Genomic DNA, 27,909 nt, shown 5'->3' with positions numbered 1-27,909 from the left:
GCAATACATCAAACATTAAATGAACCGTCATGAAATTTAGAAAATACATTAATCGTCCCCCGAAGAGGAATTCTACTGTACTTAACTCTAGCACCACAGAGTGTAAAAGTTTTCAGTTATCCTACGAAATAGCTTAACATCTACTTCATGGATTGGCACCAAGTTTATCTTCAATTTCTGCAGACATTCATGGTATCCACTTTTTTACTCTAGTGTCACCATGAATGAGAGTGTCAGATATTCATGTCCCTGTCAGGATGAATTTCAATAACTTTTACTCTTCACTGACTTCTGATGGCTCCGTCATCAGGTGAACATTTTAATATGACCTGTGCTTTGGTTTGGCTGAAAGACTGACAGCATTCTCTGGAGCCCAAGCAGGGCTTTGTACTTCTTTAGCTAATTAGCAAAAGTTAGCATGCTAATGGACATGTTACTCTATGATGGTGAACATGGAAAACATCTCAAGTGCAAGCGTTGACCACTGTGCATACAGCAGAGCCGCTAGCATGGCTATAAACTCTACTCTTGTGTAACTATAAAGCCATTAGTGACAACTTATACACTTAATCAGTATTTCATTATCAGAAAGTAGGGACTTAGCAAGGAAATACAGAAAACCTTTAGATTGAGCTACTGATCAAAGCTCCTTGGTAGGAGATGGAGCATTGCAGATTACAATGGGTTTAGCATTGGTGCCATTGTGGTCATGACCGGGACACAGGGCCAGGTGGAGGCAGTCTGAGAAAGTGCCTGCACAGAAGGAGAATAGCGGTGTCATGTTGTCTGCCTCAAGAAACGTCACCAATCCTGCGGGAAAACTACACAAAACGCCAATCCGACAGAAGCGTTTTGTGAACGGTAGCTGATGGGGCACCCCTCCGTGCCAGGCTGTGTACTCCCCATCGAAGAACTCCACGCACCAGGACTCGTGGCCCCGGCCCAGCCAGCAGTCCTCAGTGGTGCCCTTTCGGGGAATGGTGGGATAGGTGACACCCAGCTCCCAGTATGTCTTCCCAGTCACATCAATCTCCCAGTAATGGCGACCAAAGCTATAACCTTGCAAGCTGATGACATTGAGAGTGGTGTCAAAGCGTCCAGGGAGGTCAGGCAGTTGCTGCCAGGTGTCTGTGTAGGTGGCACTGTCACCTTGCTGGGAGATGATCAGCTTTGGGTGGGACGTCTCCGGATCCAGACACACCTCACTGGAATCTGGAGACACACATTAAGTAAAGTTTACACAAGAAAAATATATGTGTTAAAGAGTTTGGTAGTTTTAATACTTTCTGGAAATCATGTGAGAACTGACAGCTTTTGATGAGTTTCTTGATGATGGGGGTCTGTGAGCAGATAAGCAGAAGCATGTTGTTGGTGAGGCTGAGGATCTGGTCCACTTTAGCCTCGTCCAGGCTCACACTACTCGGGTCTGTGCTGTTGAGTAGGTCCACCACCCTGGAGAAGGTGTGGAGAACCATAGTGTGAAACATAAGCTTCTGCTACACTGCTTCCTAGCTGTTTTTGTTATCATGGTACGATTCCATACCTGTCCGCTGTCTCCACATCTTGGTGTTCAGGGAATGAAAAGAAAGACTGGAGCAAAGCAGAAGAGGCAACATTAAAGTAAATCTTGAATTTGAAATCGTATTTGGTCTACTGGACTTTGCAACTCTCACATTTCATCACCATTGTATCAGGCTCTGTGTTGGTCTGGTCCAGGGCCACAGAGAGTCTGGCCAAGTCCTGCTCTATCTCCTGGATTAGAGAACAGTTCCTTTCCATCAGCCCATCCAGGGTGGAGACAGCGGCACGTTCCTCCATCTCTAGGTGGGACAGAGTAATCCTCAAGTCCTGGTCAAGGGCTGCCTGGATCTCCTGATATTTCCGTATGATGCTCTCCCTTATCATTGAGGACTTTTTCTGAGTCGGGCATAAGCATGTATCAGTTTATCAAACATCCTGATCACAGTTGTAAATGTAGTGTTAAGAGTTCTTGTTCCAAGATAACTGATGAAAAGCTTGACTTTCACATTTTGTGCCGTAATAAAGACCTCATCACGGACTAGTCTGAAGACGACTTACTGTGATTTCTGATTGTCGTGCTGCCAGTTTTTTCAGCCTGTATTTCACTGCTTCCCTTTGCTTCTTTAGAAACTCTTGGTTCTTTTCTAATGTCCCCTGTAGAAAGGGTTGCACACACATTCAGCACAGCTCAATGCAACACCAGTCAAATTCTCAGCTTTGAAAAATGTAGATGCAGAAGCTGTTTATTATGAGACTTGTTGTAGACAGAGGCAGCCATTGACAGTTGACATTGACTTGCTGATACCTAATTGTGCCGAAAATTATGCTAATAATGCAATTGATCTCTTCATTGCCATTCAATGACTGGCATAGTGCATTGCTGTCACCCCAGAGGCAGGCATCTGTCTTCAGGTGCATATTCCATGTGTCAATGTTTGTCAATACTGCCTTCTCTACAAGGACATATGATGATATCTGTGTCGACAATTAGTCACATTTATGGCGCAACAACTCCCCCTGTGACTGAATGAGGCCACACTGCTGTTCTCGCAAGCATTCAAGCAACACATCACCTCACCTGACACCTAAGAGTGACACTAGTGTGTCTGGTGCAGTTCGTATTACAGATTCAACATGCAGAAAGGAGTAAATTGCTGTCATGACAATTTAAGGACCACATTGGCACAACTTTCCACAACCTTTTTTACCACTGCTGACGTTTTCCAAAGCACACCGTGGTTTTCTACATTGTTAAAGTTCACCTCCACCCAAAGCTACCTTTCACTTATACCTCAGTTACTTAGCTTAACTGTACAGAATAATGTGTGTGCTGAGTTTGACAAATCTGGTGGAAGTGATGACCTTAAATCTCAGTTTGAGATGTATTTGTATGAGCAGGATTTCCTGACATTATAACTTCTTTGGAGGCCAATCATGGTCCAGTATGCAACATGCACAAGTTTGCTGTGGAAACTTGAAACCCTCATTGCAGATAGACTGAGCCTTGTGGGCACTTCTTTCAACTTTTTTGTAACGTTTAAACTTTTTTAAATAATCAGCTTTTTAACAATCTTTTTAAAAGAAGACTTAACATGGAAGCGGATGGGAGCAGCCTTCAAATCCTCTGAAACTTCACCTCCTTTGAAATGCTGAAACGCTGTGTCAAAATGAGCGTTATTTTCACGTTTCTCTACAATATGCATTGTGAAAGTGAGATGAAGGCCTATTGATTGTATTTTGGTGCTTAGTGTGAGAGAGGAGAGAAAGAGGGAGACTGAGAGAGGAGAGAAGGACAGTTAGAAACTATTTTTGAAGTGGGGTTTTATGGGGTACTTACGTAGGCATAGTTTAGTTATTCTGTAACCTTATGGAGCGAGTGGTCAGCGCAGTCCCTTTAAGGCAGGGGTGTCCAAACTTTTTTCACTGAGGGCCACATATAGAAAAATCTACGAAGGGCCGGGCCACTTGGCAAAAATAACACATTTATCAGGACATGTAGCTGCTCTGATGTTTAGTTTCATAGTGTCTTTGTAAATTGCAATCCTTCTTCACGGCAACACTTTCCTTGCAAATTAAACAGACACACTTTCCCTCAGAGCCGGCCGAAGCCTCCAAGGGGCCCTAAGCAGAATTTGATTAGGGGGCCCCTCTCCAATATCAGCGCTGACCAAATCATTGACTATTGTTAAATGCCTTCAGACACCCAGTATTTTCTGCTATTGCCTCCAATGTCTAGCTGGGTGAAAATAGTAGCCAGCCGAGTTCCCGACCCTGCTAGGGTGGTCTGGGGTTTTTTTTTTAAATATTAAAATGAAAAGGGCCATATTACATTATATCTTTAAAATCGGGCGCGGGCCAATAAAAAGCGGGCCGCGCCGTAGTTTGCACACCCCTGCTTTAAGGAGTATATGGGAGATGTCACTGTAGCAAAAGTCATTGTTGTACTGTTGCAGAGGGGGTCAGAAGAAATATGAACATATAAAAATGCTGAATTAAAACCTAGAAAGTCCTTCAATTGTACGCTAAACTGAGATGTTTTACCACAGCTTTAGTTGGCAGGCAGACATGTTTGTTTTTGTTTTCTTGTGTCAAAAAAATCTCAGTTTAGCAGACAATTAAAGGGATGTATTGGGTGTAACTTTAGCATTTATAAATGTGGAGAAAAAAAAACTTTTCTTCTGGCCCCCACTGCAACAGTACATCACTGATCATCTCCCCTAAACTCCCTTAAATGACTATGCTGACTGCCAGCTTCATAAGGTAACAGACTTACTATGCATAAGTACCCCATATAACAAAAATAGCGAACTATCCCTTTGAGTCAAAATCTATCACTGTCTTAGAAGTATTCAGGGTAATGTTTTACAGTAATGTGCAGGTCATACATTAGCTTATCTAATGCCCATCTGCGCTCAATATACTGAGTTGCCACATTAAAACTCAAACCCAGAAGATAAATAATAAGTATTATAAATGAATTTTCTATAGTTGCTGTAGCCATGTCTCAGATGTCTTACGATCCAATTGCACTCAAATTCATCCATCTGGAGATGTTCCTTGTTGAAATTGAAAGTGAAATTGTGTTGTTTTACACCATACTGATAAAACTCAACACAAATAGCATGTCAGAATGAAGGACAACTTTATTAGTTTATCTGACAAGAAAAAAACGTTGGTATGCTTTGGAAAATGGTCAGTTCTACAGTGTAAGCGCAGTGTATGCATATGGACTATGCTCTTTCAAGGCACAATCTGCAATCAGATTACAATCTTGTCAATGCTAGTCTTTTTTTTTGGTGGTTATTCAATATTTTGTGTACAAATATTTGTCCTCATACACCAAACATTTAAAAGAAGCTGTAAACTAAACTGCAGTTTTTTTTTTAATCAGAGTGAATGGCAAGAGATCATGGACAAAGATGTGTCCTCACAGGGGCCCCAACTTATCAATGTTTGTAGAGGAGGTCAATAGACTCCCCCGTCTGACTGGTCCCATTAAAGTCAGACAATCCTCATTATCCCTTTTTACCCAGTGAAACATGCCTGAACCAAGTGTGGTTATTGGTGAAATGTAAAGAAGAAAACAGAGAACAGAAAAGAGGCTGTGGGTACCTTTGGTGTAACCGAGGAGCATATGGTTCATGGTGATTTAAAGCTTTATTGGCTTAAGATTTTCAATACAACAAATGGCAGTGTGTGTTTTTTCATTTATAAAACAGTACTTTCAAATACAGTTGCTTCTTACATAAGGTGTTTTTGTCTATTTGTTGGTTACTGTATGTCGGATATGGCATTAAAATATATTAAGATTTGTACTTCCAATACATGTAAAGGGAAAGTGTCTGGCCGTGTTAATGAGAGCCTGAGAAGAGAGACAGTTTTCTTTTTGTCAGGGTCAGATGAATGTTTGGCGTGTACACGTATAGGCAGGGGGAAGGAGACTGGCGATGTGTCGGCGTTTCGGATGACTCGTTTCCATGTAGATCCGGGAAAAAAACAGTTGATGGGTCAGCTGACTGCTTTTCCCCTGTGGCATTTTTTCTTTTCTTTTTTTGTTTTTAATTCAAAGACTCACTGAGCCGATTCTTGCAAACTTTGGACTAAAAAAACTGTTCCAGCCCAAGCAAAGGAAAAAGCGGACACATGTTCAAGCTACGAGCATGGACATTTTGTAATGGCGCCATGAGGTTCTACTGTACTTAACAAAGTTCCACAGGAATCAACAGCAACAAATAGTAGGAAGAAAACAAGCAAGAAAGAAAGGAAAGCAGTTCCACTCAAAAGCAAAGCAAGAAAGTAAAAACAAGCGCTGGTCAAAACCAAATAACATGACCCCGTATTTATCGTTCATTCTCATTCTTTGTCATTTTTGAGCATGGGAGATATTTCCCCGTTCCTTGTTTTCCTGTGTAATGTCTAACTGGACCAAAATCGTTTGGCTCACAGTCTCAGGAAGCATCAGAGCAAAAAAAAATTGTCCATTTCACGGCTTCCAGGATAAAAACAAAAGAATCAGAAGAAAAAAGGAAAAATCAACCGAAAACCTACATCTAGATTAGAGTTGGCGTGTGCTATCTGGATGAATGTACAGTTATGTGCATGCGGCTCTGAGTTCTAGAAGAGTTTGGCCTTCTTTTTCATGTCGTTGCGTTTCCACAGGGGAAGCCTGTCAAACTCCTGGATCTCCATTCCAAAGATGTCAAAGAACAAATCAGGTGCTAAGTGGCGCTAGAATTGAGAACAAAGGGTGGAGAAAACAAAGGAGGGGTCGGGTGGGAAAGGACGGGAAGGGAGGGGAGGGGAGGGGGGAGTGTTTGTGGTTAGCACCAAAAGCCATAAAAAAAGGATCACTGCAAAAATGACAAGAAGCAATGGATACTGCACATTCCTTTGCTACACTTGTATATTTGTGTAACATGTTATTTTACACAAAGTAGAGAAATCCAGTATCAATTGCCGACAGGTTTTACAGGTGGTAAAAAACTGATACCTCCAGTCTGGTTCTGTCCACATCCCTGGGCAGTTTAGCTCTCCCTCTACTGGTTATCATGAGCATTTCATAGGGATACACCTTCAGAAAGAGACACTAGTCAGTGAACAGGGCAAACCTATACGAGCTCGAGTCAAGCTTGAGAAAACTTACAAACCATTTTTATCATACAAATAGTTGAAACAATTTGGATATTTTTGAAGTCCTCACTGTGACAGAGGGAACACTGGGCGGGGGTACAGGTGTGTGACAGGAGGTTGACTAGGTGTGAGTGCTGTTTTAAATTGTTGGGGAAATGCAGGGGGGGGCTATGGTGTGCTCACTTTTTGTGGTGTAGAAACGTGCAGTAGATTAGGTAAGAGCAAAAACATGAAAACAGGGTTATGTAACGGGATGTATTTTTAGAGTTATTTGAATGCAAACTTTAAAAAAGAACTGACACCAGTAATGTAGGCCAAGGAACTCCACATGGGGATGATTGTCCCGGAAAAGCTGAGGTGCTGCTACTTCTAAATAACTAATCCCATCTGTACAAGACCAAACTGGCAAATGGCAGTTGTTCAATTTAGCTGAAATGCTCAATAATAAGCAACTAGAAGTCATTTGAGGCCTCTGACCAACTCATATCCACACAGTAATGTACAGTGCCTTATATACTGCGCAGTATATAGTGACATGAGTTGTTTGGATGAGAGTCTTTGGGTGTTGGATTCTCCACTGTATGCTGCATACAGTATCCAGCCACTTTTAAGTCAAAGCTATGCGCGGATGAGCATGGAGAAGCCGGCATGCTAAGCACTAAGGTGACTAGGCAGCTCCTGAAGCAGCATGCCAAATCAGAAACCCAGCTAATGTGAGTCTTTTTCTCCTCCAGTTCCCTATTTCTTCCCCCAACATCCCCCACTCTAAGGGGGCCAATACAACATGTTAATGATCTTATTTCACACTCCTGATTTGGGCTGGTCTTCTTCGGCTCAGTGGAATTGCTAAGGTTTGACTATCTCAGAAATTAGTTGAAAAATGTCTACTTGTTTAGAATGTTAAAAATGCACATAAATAAGTGGACAGTGTGTACATTTTGTAGCATATTTTAGTATGGATTACATTGTTGTCATTAGTACAAAAAGAAGAAGATACTTGCTTTTGGTTCCAACATATTAGGCATAGATACTCCCCTGTCCATCCTTGCAAGTGCTGCACGGCCATCCTTAATGTGCTAAAGAATAGAACATACACAAATGTAATATAGTGGAAGGGGTCCGCGGGGTTAATGGCATGAGCATGTCCACTAATGATAGTGGGCACAGTTTTCACTGGATGAAGCAAGTAGCTTGGATACTGATCAGTATCTTAATTAGTATTCAAGATGGGCAGTCGTTTACATGTTTTCTGAATGTCTCTGCAGTTTTTTTTTTATTCTATATTGAATATATTTTTTATGTGACATTTAACTTAAGTCATAACATTGGTAAACAACACACAAAACAAGACACAAGGCGATGATTGCACACTGCATTTACATTATGCTGCTTCAGCTACTGGGCACTAGTACAAGTTGGGGCATTTTTGAATCACTGCACGGCATGCCCTGTAGTTGACATTAATCCAAACAGTGATGCAAGCATGTAGCAGGAGTGGGCGGTGTGCATTCAGGGCGAGGCCTCGCTTGCAAACCCATGAGCAAGCAAATATGTGATGCAAAGTGAGGAAGCATGCCATGTGAAAAAGCAGATGAGGGACATACCTGAAACTCTGCAGGACAACATGGGACAGAAAATGAGACTCACAGTTAATGGTTTTGCTGTCAAATCCCCCTGACTACTATCTACAACACTGCTGTCCCTGGCGACACATTGTGTGACATCATTATGCACATATTTCAAAATACACGTACGTCTGTGTACACGAAGCAAGCCATTATCTGGAATACTGATGCTGAATAGCCCTGGTGTATCTGCAAAGAGATTTGCTAGGTGGCCACATTTCGGTAGCCTTGCGAGACCAGCCTGTTGTCACGAGTTTCACATTCATTTCTATCCCATAGATCAGTCTGGACTTTCTCCAAACTCCGTGGGGGGGAAGCCAGGGGCCAATCCGGGGCCCTCATTCTGACCAAACTTTTGTTCATAGTGAAAGGCAGCCACTGATTGGTTCATGTAGTCGTTGACACCAACATCGACAAATGTGAAACTTGTGAGATATGCGCTGCTTTCCAAATCGCATACTCTTTCTTTTTACTCTACAACATACTACAGCTGATCATAAAACGTACATAGTTTGCACGCAGAAGGCACACAACTGGGACATACTTTTACTTATTTATTTCCTCATAACAGCACCTTTGACTTGCCTCTTGCTTATACAGTACATCAGTTTCATCACTGGTTGTTTTCACTTGGAGGCTCAGTCGACATAACAGTGGATTGTGGGTCAGAATCGTCAAAAAAAGCATGCAGATTTCCACACTAAAAATTATGACTGGATGTAGTAGGGTGGGTATTTTTCAGCATGCTGCATTTGACCACATGTATTGGAACACCATAAATCTTTTTCTGTCATGCTAAAAAGCAGGGAAGTATGTATATTGGAAAACAGCCAACGCTGGTCTCAGGTGGCTAGATTGACGACTACTGATGAACCAATCAGGGGCTGCCTTCCACTAAGGGACTAACGTTGGGTCTGAACGAAGGCCCTGATTGGACGAAGTCCAGACTGATCTGGGAATGTGAAGCTTGCGAAATCAGGCTGGTCTCACCAGCTTAACATTTTGGTAGCAATTCTCACCTCTGCCTCCTCCACACATGTCCCCATAGCTGTTGTACTGGGTGAAATCTGTTGACTGGGGCTGAGGGGGACACAGACAACAGATCATCAGCATTAACACAAGGGCATTTTGTTTCACATTTAGGACCAGAATAGGATTAAAATTATGATTATTACATATCAAACATGGACAGATATATTGTTTATAGCATTGGTATTAACATGCAATTTCTTCTCCTTTTTTTCTGACTGTCATCTCTGCATTTATGTGTCTGTGTGTGTTGCATAATCAACCGCACTCTTGTTAGTATGAACGAGTTCTCACCCGATGCAGACCATTGCTTGACCTTCCGTAGCCGGGCAGAGAGTTGGTTTTGGTTGGTGAAGTTGGATCTGAAACATAGATATTAGATTAGATTAGATTTAGTGTTACTGTTAAAACCAATGCAAAGCTCCACAAGTGTTACAGTACATCGCTGACAACTCAAGAGCATATGAGCTGATGTAGCTGCTCTGCACCTGCGTCACAGTCGGTCTGTTGGGGGTCGTAGCGCTGAGCGGAGAGGCTCCGTGCGTGTCGCTCCCTGATCTGCTCTTTTTCCTTCTCCTCCTTCAGAATGAGCTTTCCCAAGCCGGACTGAATCTGCACATACACAAACATTCAAATCATTTACAGTACATCCAGAGATCTATCACACAAACATTAAGAATACAACGCATGCATGTATGGCTTCCATCTCAGGCACATGAAGGTTGAAGATTTATCACCACTTATGCGTGTAGTTAACCAAAGGTTTATGATTAGAGGAGGATATATCACAAGTATAAGAACTAGTGTGTGTTTATATTGGTAAAAGGTGCTGTGAATGGTCATGTGTATCTGACCTTGCTGAGATGTTCCTCCTGCAGCAGTTTTTTCTTCAAGGCCTCTTCCTCCTCCTCTTCTCTGGATCGTCTTCTTCCGTCTGAACCTACGGGTGCAGTACACAACACCCAAAGGTTTCCATAACACATATACAGTATATGCACCCGAGGAGATACACAGCACATATTTACGGAGGAAACCATGCTTCACATGTACTTGTATCGTACAACCAGATGAAATGCTAAATCCCCAGTTCAGTTTGGTTTTTAAGAAAGACAGAAAGGGTATGGCTTCTTCATCTGACTGCAGAGCAGTGAGGAACACACACAGTAATACGTGGACAGAAGAACACAAATGTGAGACAGAGTTGACGAGACAGACAAACAGAGAGATTTATTGGGATCTTTGGCTACACTGACATGAGGGTCATGATGTTTACACTTTATCATTCATGCCAGGATTTAAATACACAGAGGAAGCACAATGTAGGACGGACAGACAAAAGTCAGTTTGAAGTCAGTCTCAGTTATCTCTGTCCAAGCCATTTGTGGTACTATTGTGTACAGCTAGTGCACCGATCATGTGCGGCAAGTGAACGAAAAATGGCGAAACTGACGCTACCACAAGCAGAAAAGAATATGGCAGCAATGGAAATCAAACAAGGCTTCTGCTTTGTGCAAGCAAACCCTAAAGACAAACACTGTGATGCCCGAATAACAGAGTGAGCTCGGAGTGAAGCAGGGATGCAGTTAAGCTTTTGCCGCAGCTAGAAAGAAGGGGAAAATAACAATAGTTATGCTGTGGTGAGGTGTCTATTGTACCGCTAGAGAGGGTAGCAGTGCACGCATGCCCATCAGGAGCCTACTGTACCTAATACAGCGAGAGAGTAAGGCCAATGGTCGCCCTCACTCCGTGAGCTGTCATCCGGAGAGGGAGCATGGGCAGCGGGGAAGGTGGCGGATCTGATGATCTCATCAGCAGTCTTGCTTTGGCGAGCTATGGCAGCTGTATCTAGGTTGGTAACCATGGGAACTGATCTATCAGGGTCTTGGCCAGAGTCTCAACCACAGGTAAACATCTTAGCAGCATCTGATGGTTGGGGCTAAAGGGTGATTTAACCCTAGGTCTACAATGCAAAACCGCTCTTTCCTAACAAGTCACCGAATATTGGTTGGAGCCTTAAATGTCATTTCCTAAAATAAATTGTGAAAAACTGCTAGCGGGCTAGAGTCAGAAGATTAAGGATGTTTCATGGTGGATTTTAGTTAAAAAAAATTACACCTGTACTGAGAAACATCACTTAATTAAACAAAAGTCTCACAACCAGCTGGCGTGTGTTGGGCATGAGGAATTTGCTCACGCCAATGGAATATGTTGTCAGATTCATATTAAAGTAAAGCTATGTAACTTTTGAAAAGAAGTAACACATTATTCTTCAAAGTATATTATCAACTAAATGCACCCTCAAACTCTCATGGCTTTTGTGACCACCACTATAGTGGCTAATGTTAGCTACTGTTAGCAAACTTTAAGATAGGTAGGCTACTACAGCATATCTGACATTACTACGTTTCTACCTATGCTATTGTTACACAACAGTCTAGCCTGTCTCAGGTAAACAATCCAATGATCTGATCACAAAAATAAAACAAAAAGTAAACAGATCTTTACCATTAATACAATTAGGGCCAGATCCACTATGACTGGATTGTGCGCCCTAATAGCTCCATGATTTGCGGCGAAATAGCGCTCGCAATCTGCCCCATTCAGCGCCATATCACGCGTGGCAGTGCAGTGTTTGCCTGCATTTCCCCCTTGGCTGGTGCTTTGTGAATTGGACGCTATAATTTTCATTTGCACAGGTTTAGCCGCAAAAGCGGCGCAATCCTTAAGTGGATATGGCCCGAGTCTTTGAAAATAAAGTGTCATTAACTTTCAGTTGACAAAACCCAGCAAAAGTTACATAATCTCTCCTTAAAGAAAAGGCTGACTATAACATTACAACTGTGACTTGTTAAGATGGACAGAGTGTAGTGTAAAACACGCTACAGGTCAGACAGAAGACGATTGGAGAAAGACTTCAAACAGTGCTCATAAACTGACATTGGAGGTGACTTCATGGCTAGATGAATACACGGTTTCAGTTGATTAAAAAGAACTTTTTCAGCAAAGAGCCCAGCTTAACATGAACCTAGAGCAGTGAGTCCCAACCTTTATAGTCTGAGGTACATCAACAGACACACCATGTTCTAAATGTTTTACACTATTCGTTATATAAAAGAACATTGTACAATAAATAAAGTTTCAATATACAGGTTGGTTTGGTCAAAGATAGTTGTAATGCCACTTGGAGTGGATGTTAATGACACTAACATATTCACTAACATGAATAGCCTTAATTCTTCTAATCAAATCATAAATAGGTATTTATTTTCAATAAGCTGAACTATTCAACAGTCTTCCACGTGCTCCCCGGCAAATGAAGAAATACCCCTTGGAATAGGCAACAACGACCCATGGTTGGGAATCACTGACCTAGAATGTTATTCTAAATTTGAAAATCTTTCCCTTCTTTTGTTACATTTAAACAGACTATACTATAAGAGGAAAGGTACCGTGTAGTTTGTAGATGGGTGGTTTTCTGTAGATGTTACTCCCTTGATCTGAAAGCATTTAAATACAGACAGAAAATGGCATTTATGTATTGAGTATTCAGTGCATCAATCGTAAACAAATAAATAATAATAAAATAAAACTCTATCGTAAATATAATCTCAACACACCAAGCAATATTTTGCCATTTCTTCCTGTAATACAACCATATAGTTGTAAAAGATGAGGGGAAAAGGCACAAAGCTGATCCCAAATGGAGTATAACTAATGACAGAGACAGACAGACAAACAGATACAGTAGATGGATAGACAGACAGATAGATAGATAGATAGATAGATAGATAGATAGATAGATAGATAGATAGATAGATAGATAGATAGATAGATAGATAGATAGATAGATAGATAGATAGATAGATAGATAGATAGATAGACAGATAGATAGATAGATAGATAGATAGATAGATAGATAGATAGATAGATAGATAGATAGATAGATAGATAGATAGATAGATAGATAGATAGATAGATAGATAGATAGATAGATAGATAGATAGATAGATAGATAGACATACAGATAGACAGACAGACAGACAGACAGACAGACAGACAGACAGACAGTCAAACAAGATAGATAGATAGATAGATAGATAGATAGATAGATAGATAGATAGATAGATAGATAGATAGATAGATAGATAGATAGATAGATAGATAGATAGATAGATAGATAGATAGATAGATAGATAGATAGATAGATAGATAGATAGATAGATAGATAGATAGATAGATAGATAGATAGATAGATAGATAGATAAAAAAAAATAAAAAAAATAAAATTCAACAAATGAACAAACAAAGTAGGGACGAGCAGTGACAGGGTGCGCTCCAGCTCCTACCTGGGAGGTGGAAATGTTTAGGGGTCAAAGAGAGAGGCGGGGTGACCGGCCGGCTGTCGGGCCTGAGCGGGAGGGGAGAGCTCCGGCCACTCAGCGGGTCAGTGCCTCCAGTGAGAAGAACCAAGAACAGAACATGAGCAGGGGTACTAAAGGGGAACCACAGTCTGAACACTGCAACACACAGGGACCAACTAGACCGGCAGATGAAGAAGTCATTTTTGGCTTTGATAAATGCAATTAATGAAGCTATATGTATATGTGCAAGATGAAGGTACAAAAGAGCCCATCGAAGTAGCAGAATTTAAAATAGCAAGATTAAATGACGTGTTATGGCTCATGAAGTATATGTAAGTAAGTACGTGTGTTAGTTAGTTGTATGATAGTATTAAAACGGTAAAAAAAAGTAAATTCCGCCCAGCATGCAACAGCAAACTTGAACTTAGAAAAACTGTATTTTATCCCAGCCTTACTATTTACTATACTATGGACACTCATTCTAACAAGGAAAAAAAAGAGTCATCCTGCATCCAACATTCGGGGAACTGTCAGTTTGGATATTGGATTAAGATTACTAGTATCACTAAAGTACATGCAAAGCGGAAAAACACAAACACAAAGAGCCTTGTCAGCTACTTTGGCAGAGGCTATGTTAGGTGAAATAGTGCATGCTAGTTTCGTGAAGAATCATTGCCTTGGCTTGTATGGGTTCGACCATTCCGAATGACAGTTATAGTCTGATGGGAAATGGCCATGGATCCCAGAATGACGAATGGGGCATTGACGGGAAATGGCATCCCAGGTGGGCGATGGAGATGACGGGTTGCCTTGTGTGGGGAAGAGGGGGATGGTGGGGGGGGGGGGGGGGGCAGCGGAAGAGAGTGGAGCGGGGGGGCCCTTACCTTGGCTATGGGGGAGGAAGTGATGTCTGAAAGGGGAGGTGGGGCGGGAGTCATTATTTCTGGAGCCCACACTGTTACTGCACAGGGAGGAGCAGAGCTTCTGCATGCCTGTCAGAGCCTCTGCACGAAGGGAGGATGTGGGACAGGGAAGGGAGGAGGGACAAAACCCCAGGACCAGGCAGCAGACGTGGACAGTTTGGGGAGGAGATAGAAGGTGAAAAGGTGAGGGGACAAAAGAAAAGGAAGATATACAGGAATCAAATGTACAAAAAAATAGGAAATAAAGGACACCCAAATTAAGAGGTTAGGAGTATTAAAGATGACCAGTAATAAAAACGAGAAGAAAGTATTTCACTTTAAAAATTAAACTTCTAAATGGAAAGTATAACAAAACCTCTGGGGAAAATTTGTCTTGTTAAAGGTGTAAAATTGACTTTGAAGGTTGTTATTCAAGGGAGGGAGTGTCCAACATAAAACAAACCAAAATGCTAAAATAAAGACAGCAACAACGTAACAATCCAAAGTCAATTTTGGTGAGGTTCCCCTTTAAAGTGTTGGAGAGACCAGGAGGAGGGAAGTGAGGAGCTTGAGGTGCGGGGTCAGTGACCGGCAAAGGATTGCATCGATCCACCCAATACAAAACCCTGTATTCACCAAACTACGTCATAAACACAAACACGACTGTCTTTTCAAGCCCTTACCTGGCCTGTGGAAATGCTGAGGTGACCGTGACAAGGTGGGGGTGTAACCATGGCGATTATAAACGGGTGATCCTATGGAGCCCTGACTGGTGGACCTTTGCAGGACACGTTCCCTCCTGTCAAAAGAGACCTGACACACACACACACACACACACACACACACGCTATATCATAAACAGGCTTAATAACATTACATTATGTACAGCATTTACACTGCATACAGGGGACATTGACAATTTGTCTAAATTGTACACTCACCTCACCGGGCGGGATCGGCGACATGTTTCTTGAGGACTATAGAAAGAATCAAACAAGTTTGGATTTTTTTAAATGTACTCGCAAGACCTTCTGAGTTAATCTAGATAATAGTAGACTTGCTTTATAGAGGTTTGAGAGCTCGGCCAGACAGACATAAATATCTGAGTATCATTGCGTTAACAGCTTTTCTTTGCCAGGACTGAGATTGGACCGGTTCTGCTGACATCTTCAACCTCTTTGCAACCTTCATCGTACAACATGGTCCCTTCTTTAACGTGATGTACACCTCTGTTCTTTCCTTTGCAATTTACTGTAAGATACTTTATCATCAGTAGCGCTCTGTGACTTATCTTACCTTGTCATCGGGCAAGGGGGAACGCTCCCTCCTGGCAGTGTGGAGCTGTGAGGGACAGAGAAGTTCAGTGCAGCATGACACTTTTTATTACAGCAATTTCTTTTAACTCACACAATCAGTAAAGAGTCCTTTTATCCATGCCCACAGCAAAAAAACAGAGGATCAATTTGAGGAATATTTCTATCAATGCACTGTACAGTGTGCACATAAAATATGGCGGTGCATGCAGGAAAAAGAATGCATGTAGTCTGTGGTTGGTTTACCTCTCCCACACTCTCTCGTCTCTCCTCTGTCTCATCCAGGGAGGTGGTGTACAAAGGTTCATAGGTTATGAGATCAGGGCGCTCAATGTCATAAATGGCTTTGACTTTTGGAATGGCAGCTAGGTCTCTGTAATCAAGGATCTCATTGTCTACTTTTGCCTAGGGAGACAAATAGAGACACACATGCACACACACACACACACGAGGGTCAATGGAGATTTTCCTACTACTGTACAATATTCTATTACTGAACAAGATGTCAACTGTCAAAAGGGAACAGTGTGTTTAGACATATGAATCCACACCGATACTTACATATATGGTGTGACCCGGTGAGCCAGGTATGCTTGAACCAGGTCTGGAACAAATACTCTCGGATGACGACCTCGTAGGCTGTGAGAAGAGAGCACACATGCAGCAGTTAGTCAGAAAAACATACAACCGGAAGTCAAGTCTCCCACGATCCAAATCCCACTGTCATCTTCATATCACCATCATTGTTAACCCACACACTCTAAACATCACACACAGTTTGGCTGTTCATATACATACTGTATGAGCGATGAGAGGGAACTGCCAACCCTGTATTTAAGTATCATTAATTACATGAAGCACTTACACTAACATGTCATCTCATGATTAGGGTTATTCATTTGCAAAATGTGCAAAGTGAATGAGTGATTGAGCGCCGTGATTTTGAGTTCTGAAGAAACCTCATGTCTGTTTATGGGAAATGAGTTTGGATGGCAGCAGCTGGTCTGAATGTGGCGTAATTGAATGAGCTGTTCACCTAATGGGTATATGGGGAATAAAGGTGGAGTCAGGCGAGAACACTTGTTGACAAAATCACTTTGGGTCAAAATCAGTGTAGCTAGCAACACTCACGTTTACAGAGCCTAGGCCTGTGTACACAGTGATTTTGACTATAAAGGTTTTTTTTTGACAACTAGCATTCTCCAAAATCCCTGACTCCACCTTTAAGAGGAGGCCGATTAGTCATCTCTGATATCGTGTCTGCTCCTCCAAATGTGTGCGTCTTTGTCCCATGCACCGCTGATATGAGCGTATCGCCTTAAGTGGTGTTAAAAGACAGGACTGAATGGCTCCATGTGACACAAAAGAAAGGGCACTGCAGGCTGTCCCCAGCAGAGGGCAGCATACAGTGCATTGTGTCCTATGTATACATGGTGAAAACACACAGGATGATGCCATCTCATAGCCAATAGCGAATACAGTACCTGCCTTTCTGTTTTTTGGAGGAATAAGAGGGACGGAGGCAATAGCTGTGGAGGAAGGGAAAGGGGGGGTTCACACAGGGGTGCTTGTGCCTCTGCAGCCCACACTCACAGTTCACACATACAGTACATACATCAGTGCCAACATGGCTTGTCGACATGTAAATATGCACATTGACAAACGATTATATCCACACACAAAAACATGCAAAGGCACACAAGCGCACACACACACACACACACACACACACATAGTTCTGCCTCAATAGGCAAATTATTGTAACCACAGTGGGTTAAGGTTTAACAGCTCAGCAAAGGGAGCGGTATAGCAGCTCATACGGATTGCCTTGTTACATATTCAGAATTTCTCCATCTCTTCCCGGAAAAACACTGTCATGGGACGCGAACAGGAAGGTGCTTTCAGTCAAGGCAAAGTCCTGGACAATGGAGACATAATAGTGACGCCCTGAATTCCTACCCTCTCCCTGTGTCGCTCCTCTGTCCTAGTTGTGTTCTTGCAGCCGGGATGCCAGACCGTTGATCCTGAGGACGAGGAAAAAGGGAGAAAATGCATTTAGTACAACGTATGGGGATAGATTATATTCACCTTATTCAATAATGTGTTTTGCAAAGGACTTAATTCAAACAATTCAACTAATTAACGACTGGTACAGTACATAGGCATGTCATTATGCAAAAGAAAATGTACATTCCTGCACAGTATCAGCGCTAGGTTATTAGAAAATGTAAACATGCATAGGCTGCAGTAGCTAATCAATAAATAATAATGATCATTTGTATATTCACAGACTAATCATTGAAAAATATTCTATTTGAAGGTGGAGTCAGCGATTTTGGACAACACTTGTTTTAGTCAAAATCAGTGAACATCTCACAATCCGCTACCTGTCCTGTACTTTGTGTGCACTGTAATATATCTGGTGTTAATACACAGGGGGCCCACGGTAGCTAGCAACATGTCCATTTCTAGGCTGTGGATTAACACTAGATCTTTTTTTCAGCAAACAAAGTATGTATTCACTCATTTTGACAAAAAGTGATTTTGACAACATGCATTCTCCAGAATCGCTGACTCCAGCTTTAATACCACAGCAATTGGTTTATAAGAATATCTATTCCTTACTCATTTAAAAAGGTTTTTTCATAACCCTGAGCCATTCTCAACCTCAGTTTCAGGTACATCTAAAAAATAGAATAAACAAAAGTGGAGTGAGATGGTTTTTCATGTGACAGTGACAGCACAGAAATGTCAGCTCACCTTGCAGATACATCTCTTCTCCTTCTGTGAACATCTGATTGCACCTGCTGCATCGCGCACAGCTGGGGTGGTAGTGCTTATCGCCCGCCTGGAAAAACACAGAGCGCACAAAAACAGACTTGACACTCACAGGAGAGAAAATCAAGATCAATGAGCCTTGCGGTATAAAGCGAGCAAAGCGGAGCTGTGACCTCCACGTAATAAAACTCAGCTACATTTCTTTCTGCACTAACACTTCCCCCAAACCATGTAAGTGCAGCTGATAGTTCTTTTTTTTTTTTATTGGATCCTGTGCGCTAGTTACTGCTCTCCCCTTCACCTGAAACAAAAACTTGTGGCACTTGTGGCGAATGTGATTTTTTTCTTTTCTTTCGACCACTATGACAGCTAACCTATCTGACACAGCCAACCCGCCTTCAGTTATCTTCAGTGTTATTTTTAGTGATAACCCGCATAAAGCAATCCAATAAAACGGTCTGACGGCTAGAGCGCCTGAAATTTCCATCTACACTAATGCAGTACTTCGTATGCAGAGTAGACCATTATAAAGCCTCCTCGACTTTGACCGGGGGATGTTAAATACCCAAATGAATTATTCCTGCTGTATAACAGTCCTCAGTAACATTTGAGATGGAAAGTGGACACTCAGAGATATGGAGCCACTGACTAATATTTGCATTTCACATTATACTCGAGCAGACACTTCATGGCACCTACTACCCTGTACTCTCCTCACACACACTGTACAAGTGAATCTCTCTCAGGGATAATAACAGCTCTTATGGTATACGTGAGTTGTGCCATTCAATACTCTCCCTATTTCTGTCCACTTTAATAGCTGCATTAATTACACTGGCTGTAATAAGCTATTCAGATTGCACTCCCAGAGGATCAGATAATATGCAAACCCACCCCATGGCTACACGGTATTTGACCTGGGTCTTGGGTCAATGATCAAACTATCAGACAGACTGCTATGGCTTTGGACCCACTGATCCATTGGCAGCAGCTCGGCGGTGAGATGCCGATGCCTTTTCCCACTGTCATAAAGGCCTGCCTTAGCACTGGATTACTGTAAACCAGGCAGGCTGGCTGTAGCAATGACATTTTGATACCATTAAATGACACATAGCTCAGTGTCCGACTGGATCACTGTCTGCAGAGCAGAAAGACCAGCGCTTATTGAAGAGAGTGGAGAACAGAGAGAGGAGAGCATCAAGGCATTGGACAATGTAAATAATACTTAAACAAGCATTTCAAAACAGCTGCATTACATACACTATCAATGAATAATGTTAACTGATTAAGGACATTCTGCATTTTATGTAATATTTATATGATGTGCGAGCATTTTCAAGCATGTGTATTGAGGGCAGAGCTGCAAAGAACTAAAATCTATTGCTCAGAAGTAATCTTGTAGTTGAACACAGTCAGGTCAAGAGTTTATCTGACTCCCTGGTGAGGAGATTACACCGAAGATTATCAAACTACATTTTACAATTCCACTCGCAATGCAACATCCTCTGTCTGTATGGGAAGCTGAATTTAGATTTAGGTTATACAACTAACTCTCAGAATGTGTTAGAACTATGATCTTATTTCTATGCACATATCAACACTATCAAACACACAAGACAAAAATATTCAATTGAAACGTTTGAACTTTCCAAATGTATCTGCAGTTCTTAAATAAACCTTAAGGACACAAATTCAAGTGAAAGTATTTTTCCCCCTTGGAATATATTTCAAACTTACCTCAAGCAGGATTCATATGAAATCCAGGTGCAACTCTAATTGTCTGTTTACAGAATGGCATATGGTAAATTCCACATCAGATAGCCGCCTGCACGAGAGGCTGCACCCGTACTAGGGAGCCAATCAGCTGAAGGTGAAAAAATTTGATAGATGTGTCTTACCTCTAGCACCTTCCCTGTAATGAACTGATGACACGCCTCGCACTGAACTCCAAAATGGATCTGGTAGTCCTTCTCACAGTAGGGGGCGCCATCCCTATGAAGCAAAGACACCAAAATATAGTGTGTGTGTGTATGTGTGTGTGGCCCTGTATATGGCCAAGTACCGACAAGTACCCTATAACTAAAGTGGATATGAGCTACTTACTTGCTTATGTACTCCCCGGTCAGAACTTTGTTGCAGGCCTTACACTTGAAGCAGCCCAGGTGCCACTGTCTGTCCAACGCTAGAAGAGCCTGTCCGTTCTTAATGTCTCGACCACATCCTGCACAGTCTGGGAAAAAAACGCAAAAGTTACATGACGTTAAAAGCACCTGAAGACTCACTCCACGTGTTCTCACAACACACATTCATTAAGGCAGAAGGGAAATACTTGTAGCAATTTTAACTGTGCTGTTAATTATTGCATGCAGAGTGAGACATCTTGTCAGTTACGACCCCAGACACTAGGTGGTGATAGAGGGCAAGCAGCAGTGATCTGACAGCTGCCTCTTTCTATCATCCACATCCCTCTTACTACCCTTACCATGGCTCTCAAAGCTCCATCCATATCTGAGTAGGATCCTGAGGCTCTAAAAAGTGTAAGAAGTCGGTTTTCTAAAAGAACAATCATCTTGTCATCTCTTCTTTAATGAGTGGAGGATGAAAGCAATGCAGAGCCCCACCGCAACCACAGGGGGGACGGGACGGTAACCACGTCAGGCATAATGATGCTGCGATGATAACGTGTGGAGATTCAGCATGCTTTATTTATGGGTGACCTTGTCTAAAAAGCTTTTCAAACACCAAAAGAAAGACCAGTAGGAATTGAGACAGAGAGAAAGAGAGAGAGAGAGAGAGAGAGAGAGAGAGAGAGAGAGAGAGAGAGAGAGAGAGAGAGAGAGAGAGAGGTTGAGAGGAGTTGGTAGAGGAGGGGATATGCTGCACATTTCCTGTTCCAGAGGAGAGGAGATGCATGGCCATGCATTATTTAGCAAGACCCTGTCTTGCCGTTATTCATAAAAGGAGAACGGTTGGTCGATCACTGCTGCTTCTTTAACCGAGAAGAGAGAGAGTAGAGGGAACTCCCAGAATGGCACCCCCTATATTATTCAGTCTTCTCAAGCATAAAAGCAAAAAGTATCTTCTTTTAGGCCTTCATGCCACGTGAAACTATTGAGTTACCCACTACAAACTATGATACTCACTCACTTCATTTACTCTCTTTCTTTTCCCCTGAAGGAGAAGTTTGACCTTTTGCAGAAATATGCGTATTTGATACATCGCTGGGAGTTAGAGGCGAAGAATGATACCACTTTTATATCCGTCTGTTTAGTATGAAGCCAGAGCCAGCGGTCACTTAGCTTAGCTTAGTTTGGTAGCTGCTGGAAAAAGGGGGAACTCAGTTCAAAGTTAGCAAAAGCTGGCAATTGGCAGCTTCTATACCTCACTTTTTGAAACGTTATAAAACGTACCCGAAATGTCAAACTAATCTTGGAAATGTCATCACTGGGTGAATTTTGTTTTTGTCAAGTTTTATTGCTTCGAACAATGTTGGACTGCACAGCGCTAGTTTTTTGAATGGCTGCGGGGTGAATGGGTTAATGTTCATGATTCCATATTTAGAAAAGTATTTCTGTCTTCTTTTTGAACATTTTGGTCTGTTTTCAACTCAATTCATGTTAAGAATGTGTGGGCTTGATGACTGATGTATATACCTAACTGAAAATGATTCCTCAGAGCACAAATAACACAGCTTAAATTACAACCCCTACGTTAAATGTCATGCATGAATCATACAGACTATTTTGTTTTTTTCCAAAAATTATTTAATTCCTACAAGTAATACCCTTTCACTCTGCATCCTACTGCAAACTGTCCCAATTGTGTGCGGAAGCCAAGAACCTATTCATATGAAAGCGAATGCCTTCCTTGCATGTTGTTTAATAGACAATGGCTATACTTACTGCTGGAGCCCAGGATGTCCTTCGGTCCAGGAGACATAGGCTCAACACAGTACTGACACAGGCAGTCTTTCCCATTAAAGGTCACCCTGTCACCGGCGGGGAACGGTCGTCTGTAAGCGGGGTGACATCAGCAAGACATGAACTATGCCCCTGTGGTTAAGTGTTTGAGTTGATTAGCTGTAGCTTGCAGGCTATCTATGAGGCTTAAGATGACAAGGCCTGGTGATGTGGGTGTGTGTTGACACTCCATGCCTGAGGAGGCCATTTGGTCAAGAGGATACAGTGGTACTGTATTGCTTTTTCCAGGCCTCTTTATAAGGGTATGACACTGTTTTCCATACCTAGAGATTTAGGCCTGTGCACTTTACAATGTATACAGAAAGTCTAGCATTCACAAGAGTTAAATCTATCTTTGTGGATCTCATGTTTATGAACTAATATAAAAGAGAATGTTCTCTGTATCTTACTTGCAGATGGTGCAGACGAAGCAGGCAGGGTGGTAGGTCTTGCCCAATGCAGTGACCACCTCGCCTTCCACAAAGTCCCCACAGCCATTGCAGCGGGTGCCGTGCATGCGTTGGTAGTCCAGTGTGCACAGGTAGTCTCCATTCTTCATGAAGAAGCCCCCCTGGGCCAGGTCGCAGCCGCATACTGTACGGGACACACACACACACACACACAGGTAAATTGGTGCTCTGCATTTATGACAAAAAGAGCATCCAACCAACCGCCCAACTCCTCCACACATCAACACAGCTTTACTTAGACTTGCTTGTCTGTGTAATCCCGAGAGGCTCACCGAATGCATGAAAAAGATGCTGATCAAAATACATCTGTGAAAAATACATTTGAAGCAAAACTTAAAATGCCTTTAATCAGCATTGTTCGCAGTCGCACACAACAAAAAAACCTGAACTGTGTGTTGATGGCTTGTGTTGATTGATCAGCACTTCATCTGCAAGGTCTTTTTATTGTGTGTGTAGAGATGTAGACTTTTCAGTACTACAACAATTCTACAATTGTGTAGCCCAGGAAATGGCCTTGATCTGTTTCTGAAGATAGCTGGCTCTATACTTCTTCACACACTACACACAGTCTCCAGCAAGTTTCCTTCCATTCAAATGTAACCTTGTCATCTACACACAAACATGGGCGACCAGGATAGGAAGAAATAGTCATTAAGGAACAATTGGGAGTTTGGGATATTTTAATGTTGGTGTGATGCTCTTATTTTGGTTTTACTACTGATCATTTGAAAGATTGACTATATCGGAGGAAATGTGTCAAACAAAAAAAAAATTGTGGAATACTTCTATGACTTTCATCTATGGGAAATAAAGCAGAGACACTGAGGTTGGCTAAAGATGTATGCCTTTTACATTTCTGGCTGCCATATTATGAAACGTACCCATTTTTCATCTAATGGCAATTCTCCCGATAGTTGTTGTTGATATAATGGACTGACACCAACCAATAGACAGGCCGGAATCACGTTCTGTATGATAGAAAATAATGACTGCATGATTTACATATGGTTTGATCACGATTCAGACATAGAGCGTGTCTGCATGTACAGTATTTTAACTACTTCATTCTGCTATGACATCTACGGTGCCTACCATCTCTACCATTGTGTCCTTGAGCAAGGCACTTAACCCAAAACTGCTCCAGGGGTGCTGTACTATGGCCGACCCTGCACTCTGACCACCCTTCGAAGTGTGGTAACTTGAGACGATAAGTATGTGAAAAGACGAATTGTTATGTTACTTGTGTAAATTGACTAATAAAAATACCTTAACTTAACTTATAATATCATGTAGTCCGCCATTCAAGCGACACAAAGTCACCCTGGGAGTTGGACAAAATCTTACTTTTGGAAACACCACAGGGAAAGTATTCCTATGCCTGAGGTGACTGCACCTAATCATCCTTATGCAATGAAGCCATGCTAAATCCTGGGGATGAATGGGAGCGAGTGAGGGAGAGAATCAGATTGAATTGCATTAGGGCTCAGCGGTGATGAGATTACCTTGTAAGCTAACTGAGTCTAGAGACAACCAGCAGCGCAGATTTGGTGGCCTTTGACTGTGAGGTCCAGCCACCTCAGCTCTTTGTCAACAGATGCAGATGCCATAACACAAAATGCCATTTTGGAATAACTTCACAGGGTCATCTCATGAAATTGAAATTAAAGTGAATTCGGGGAAACTGAAAGGTTTTTGGCTTTTGTGAATTTTTGTGGATAGACGTTAACCCATGCAAAACCATTGGGGCTTTGGGACCACCACTCAGGGATTTGTCTGCCAAGGTGATAGTATTTTGTCGGCTTATGACCTTTGAGTGTCAATAAGCTCAATCAACCTGACATGACCACAACTGACACCACATTAGTCCTTCTACATGTCGAAGTCTGACAACAACAGCGCACATCATTTTTAGAGCGTAATAGTGTCTTCTAAGTTGTGTACAGACACACACACACACACACACACACACACACACACACAAACACGTTTAGTAGCAGGGACTTTTTAAAAGCGTGCACTGTGTATCCACTTGTATAGGACAGAATTAGGTAGCTAATCTCAGTGTTTACTTATGTTCTGAGCCTTTGGTGACCTAAGCTATCCTTATAACAGTGCTCCAGTCACAGATTAACTGAAAGAGCATCAGCTGGGGCAGGTTCAGCCCACAGCAGGAGCGGGACTGCTCGGGGCGGCCGTGGGCGGCTGCATCGTAATCATGCCAGAATGCCAGAGATCCATCGGTAATAGAGATAAACACAGACAGATCAGCACTGTCAATTATTGTCTGAGCAGTCTGGATGCTTCATTAGTTGAACTATGCAGGTCTGAAAAAAGGGGAAGATGAGCCATGCCGCCATGTTTACTCCTTTTGTTTGAGCATGGATGGAAAGGACAGCGTGGCCTTCGGGGGACTTGTTCTGCTACTTGTGAATTTTGTGCCGAATGGGGAGCTTTTTGGGACTTTCGTTGGGTGAAGAGAAATTTGTTCAGTCACAATAATTTTGTCCTTAAAACTGTGTGTTGGCCATCAGACATATGACTCCAACTCACCTTTGAACTTTCATTACATGGGAAGGGAGAATCCTACTTTGTTAAAAAAAAACATGTAGTCAGCATGTGCAGCATTAGGCAGCAAGTATTGAATGAAAGGGAGAACATGTGACTATCAAATTAGCTATACGAACTTAACACCTTAGCTGCCAATTTTCACATGCCTCCCACATTCTTCTTCTGCTATTCAGTAAAAAAAATTGTTTGAGATGTCTGAGGGGTTCATTATTAAATTGTTAACCAAAAAACGTATTTCCAAGGACTGGTATTTTTGCGTGGTGCTCCTTTTCATGAAGCAAGCAGCCGTGTGTGTGTGTGTAAGTTTGACTGTATACCTTTACAGGTGAAGCACTTGAGGTGAAAGTGCTTGTTCTGCACCCGCAGCACTTCGCCTTTGCATGGCTCCCCGCACTTGTAGCACTGGATCAGGGGCTTCTCTGTGGAGTGATGCTGTGTTTCCTGCGCATGAGCCACTGCAAGAGAGAGAGAGAGGAGACATCCACGTTAACACATTGAACTGTAATGCGGATGAGTCATTGAGGTCTCTGGATGTGGTAGTCAGTACAGCTTTTGTTTGTGTTTTTTTTTATTCTTTTTCTTTTAAGGTTGTGTTCATCTGAGGACACGCTCTACTACTGTAACACTCAAACACACACACACCAGATTTAAGGACCAACTGCTGAGAGCCTGCCAGGGTATACAAAAAGAACAACACACTGAGCAGGACAGCACAACTTTGGGTTCACGGCCCAGATAGGCTCTCCAGGGAGCGACAACCTAAAAATAGTCCGTCTTGATCATCAGTGGAGGATGGAGAGAGAAAATGCTGAGGGGGGCAGGGCTTGCTAAATGGCAGGCTAAAAGGTTATTGATAAAAATCTGTTTCACTGCTGGGTTTATTGTACTTTCATCCTCAAAGGAAATACGATGGGCCATGTGCTGCTGTCCATGCCTGGTTTATGTTTCCAGTAATGATTTTGTTTTGCAGTGCATGCCAGACATCTCTTCTTTGCTTCTTTTCTTTTTATTATTTGTATTGTTACAGCTGACTCATGCTAACAAAGACTAATTAAAACTACATGGAGGTGACAAATATGTTTTAAAATTACATATTTTTTGGGCTGGTGATAAGTTCCAGTTGGGGTGTCAAGTGTTTGATAGTAAGCAGAGCACTAAACTCAGTTCAGGCAACAATAAAACAGCAAGATGCTTGATGTGTAGTATGAATGAAGAAATAGCAGTTGTCAAATATCTTCACGTATAGGCAGAACAACTATTTCTAACTTCACTGGCAAGGAACACAGGAATAACAATTCGGGAGAAAGTAGAAGGGCAACTTTGAATTTAGTCACAGCCATGTTAGCAAATGTGTGCGGCTGTACTAAGGCACAGCCGTACTTTGAGCTTAATGCTAATGCCAGCATGCAAACATGCTCACAATGAAAGACAATGATAAAATGATGATGTGACGCAGGTGCAATGTTTGCCATATTCACCATCTGAGTTTAATGTGTTTATTTTTTGCAGATTTGGTTGTAAGATCAGTGTTGAACATATAAGAATAAAAAGTTACATGGTAAACAAATCATGAAGGGGACATGAATAAGTCTATCTAATTTCATGACAATACATCAAATTGTTGTCAAGATAAATCACGCAAAGCCACAAATATCAACCGCATGGTGTGGGGCAGGAGGAAAAGTCAGGCGGAGCGCCTGAGAGTTTAGGAGCCGTCGTCTGGGAGCAATAGTCTGTGCCAAGTTTTGTTCCAATCCATCAGGCATACGTCGGCATATGTCGCTGGATACACAAAATCTTTGAGCTGCAGCTGGTGCTGGAGGAAAAGTGCAGGAATCACAAGGTCGTTGGGTTCATACTCTAGGAAATATGAATCTGTGTTGTTCACAATTAATTAAAAAGTTGTTGAGATACTTCAGGAGCAGACTGACCAGGCCAAAAGCCAAGCACGTGCTGCAAACATAACTACACATAGTTTTGATATCTCTTTGACATTTGAAATGAATCTTGTTTCACTTGTATGCAAGGATATGAATCTGAGTACTGAGTTAGACATCACCTTGTTAATGTGACACTTTGTACCAGCTATCATAATTAAATAAGACAGAAGCTATCATCAACTTGCTTTATCACAAGCAGCATCCAGTGTTATCTTTATATCCACAAAATAGAAGCCTGCGGTCCTCCTCAGTGAAAAGAGTTTGGGCGTCCCTGACATAGACAGACATTAATCCAGCACTACTGTACAGGATG

The 27,909-nt window shown here is 42.1% G+C and overlaps 2 protein-coding genes across 2 annotated transcripts in view; both read right to left on the bottom strand.

Moving 5' to 3' along the window:
* Positions 1–640: 640 nt before the first annotated feature.
* LOC307257289 (putative E3 ubiquitin-protein ligase TRIML1) lies at positions 641–2,199 on the bottom strand (the record flags this gene model as incomplete). The annotated part of the gene is made up of 5 exons (XM_080036468.1): positions 641–1,212; positions 1,310–1,452; positions 1,544–1,590; positions 1,684–1,917; positions 2,080–2,199. The coding sequence occupies 5 exons, from the start codon at positions 2,197–2,199 to the stop codon at positions 641–643; spliced, it is 1,116 nt and encodes a 371-aa protein (XP_079892594.1).
* Positions 2,200–5,176: 2,977 nt separating this feature from the next.
* ablim1a (actin binding LIM protein 1a) overlaps positions 5,177–27,909 on the bottom strand; it is a gene marked incomplete at its 5' end in the record, with an annotated part of 35,037 nt that continues 12,304 nt past the window's right edge. Inside the window, 22 exons of the mRNA XM_080037305.1 lie at positions 5,177–6,249; positions 6,512–6,592; positions 7,653–7,727; positions 8,256–8,263; positions 9,296–9,356; positions 9,600–9,667; positions 9,794–9,917; positions 10,160–10,245; positions 12,755–12,802; positions 15,252–15,381; positions 15,510–15,545; positions 15,865–15,909; positions 16,128–16,286; positions 16,443–16,520; positions 17,366–17,410; positions 17,841–17,905; positions 18,642–18,729; positions 20,558–20,651; positions 20,763–20,889; positions 22,562–22,671; positions 23,029–23,212; positions 25,974–26,111. Of these exons, the coding sequence (XP_079893431.1) occupies positions 6,136–6,249; positions 6,512–6,592; positions 7,653–7,727; positions 8,256–8,263; positions 9,296–9,356; positions 9,600–9,667; positions 9,794–9,917; positions 10,160–10,245; positions 12,755–12,802; positions 15,252–15,381; positions 15,510–15,545; positions 15,865–15,909; positions 16,128–16,286; positions 16,443–16,520; positions 17,366–17,410; positions 17,841–17,905; positions 18,642–18,729; positions 20,558–20,651; positions 20,763–20,889; positions 22,562–22,671; positions 23,029–23,212; positions 25,974–26,111 (1,964 nt within the window). The 3' untranslated portion in view covers positions 5,177–6,135. The remainder of the gene's footprint in view (positions 6,250–6,511; positions 6,593–7,652; positions 7,728–8,255; positions 8,264–9,295; positions 9,357–9,599; positions 9,668–9,793; positions 9,918–10,159; positions 10,246–12,754; positions 12,803–15,251; positions 15,382–15,509; positions 15,546–15,864; positions 15,910–16,127; positions 16,287–16,442; positions 16,521–17,365; positions 17,411–17,840; positions 17,906–18,641; positions 18,730–20,557; positions 20,652–20,762; positions 20,890–22,561; positions 22,672–23,028; positions 23,213–25,973; positions 26,112–27,909) is intronic.

The sequence above is a fragment of the Ammodytes marinus genome, assembly GCF_949987685.1.
Source record: "Ammodytes marinus genome assembly, chromosome: 11".
Taxonomy (NCBI): Eukaryota; Metazoa; Chordata; class Actinopteri; order Uranoscopiformes; family Ammodytidae; genus Ammodytes; species Ammodytes marinus.
This window is presented reverse-complemented; position numbering and strand designations above follow the sequence as displayed.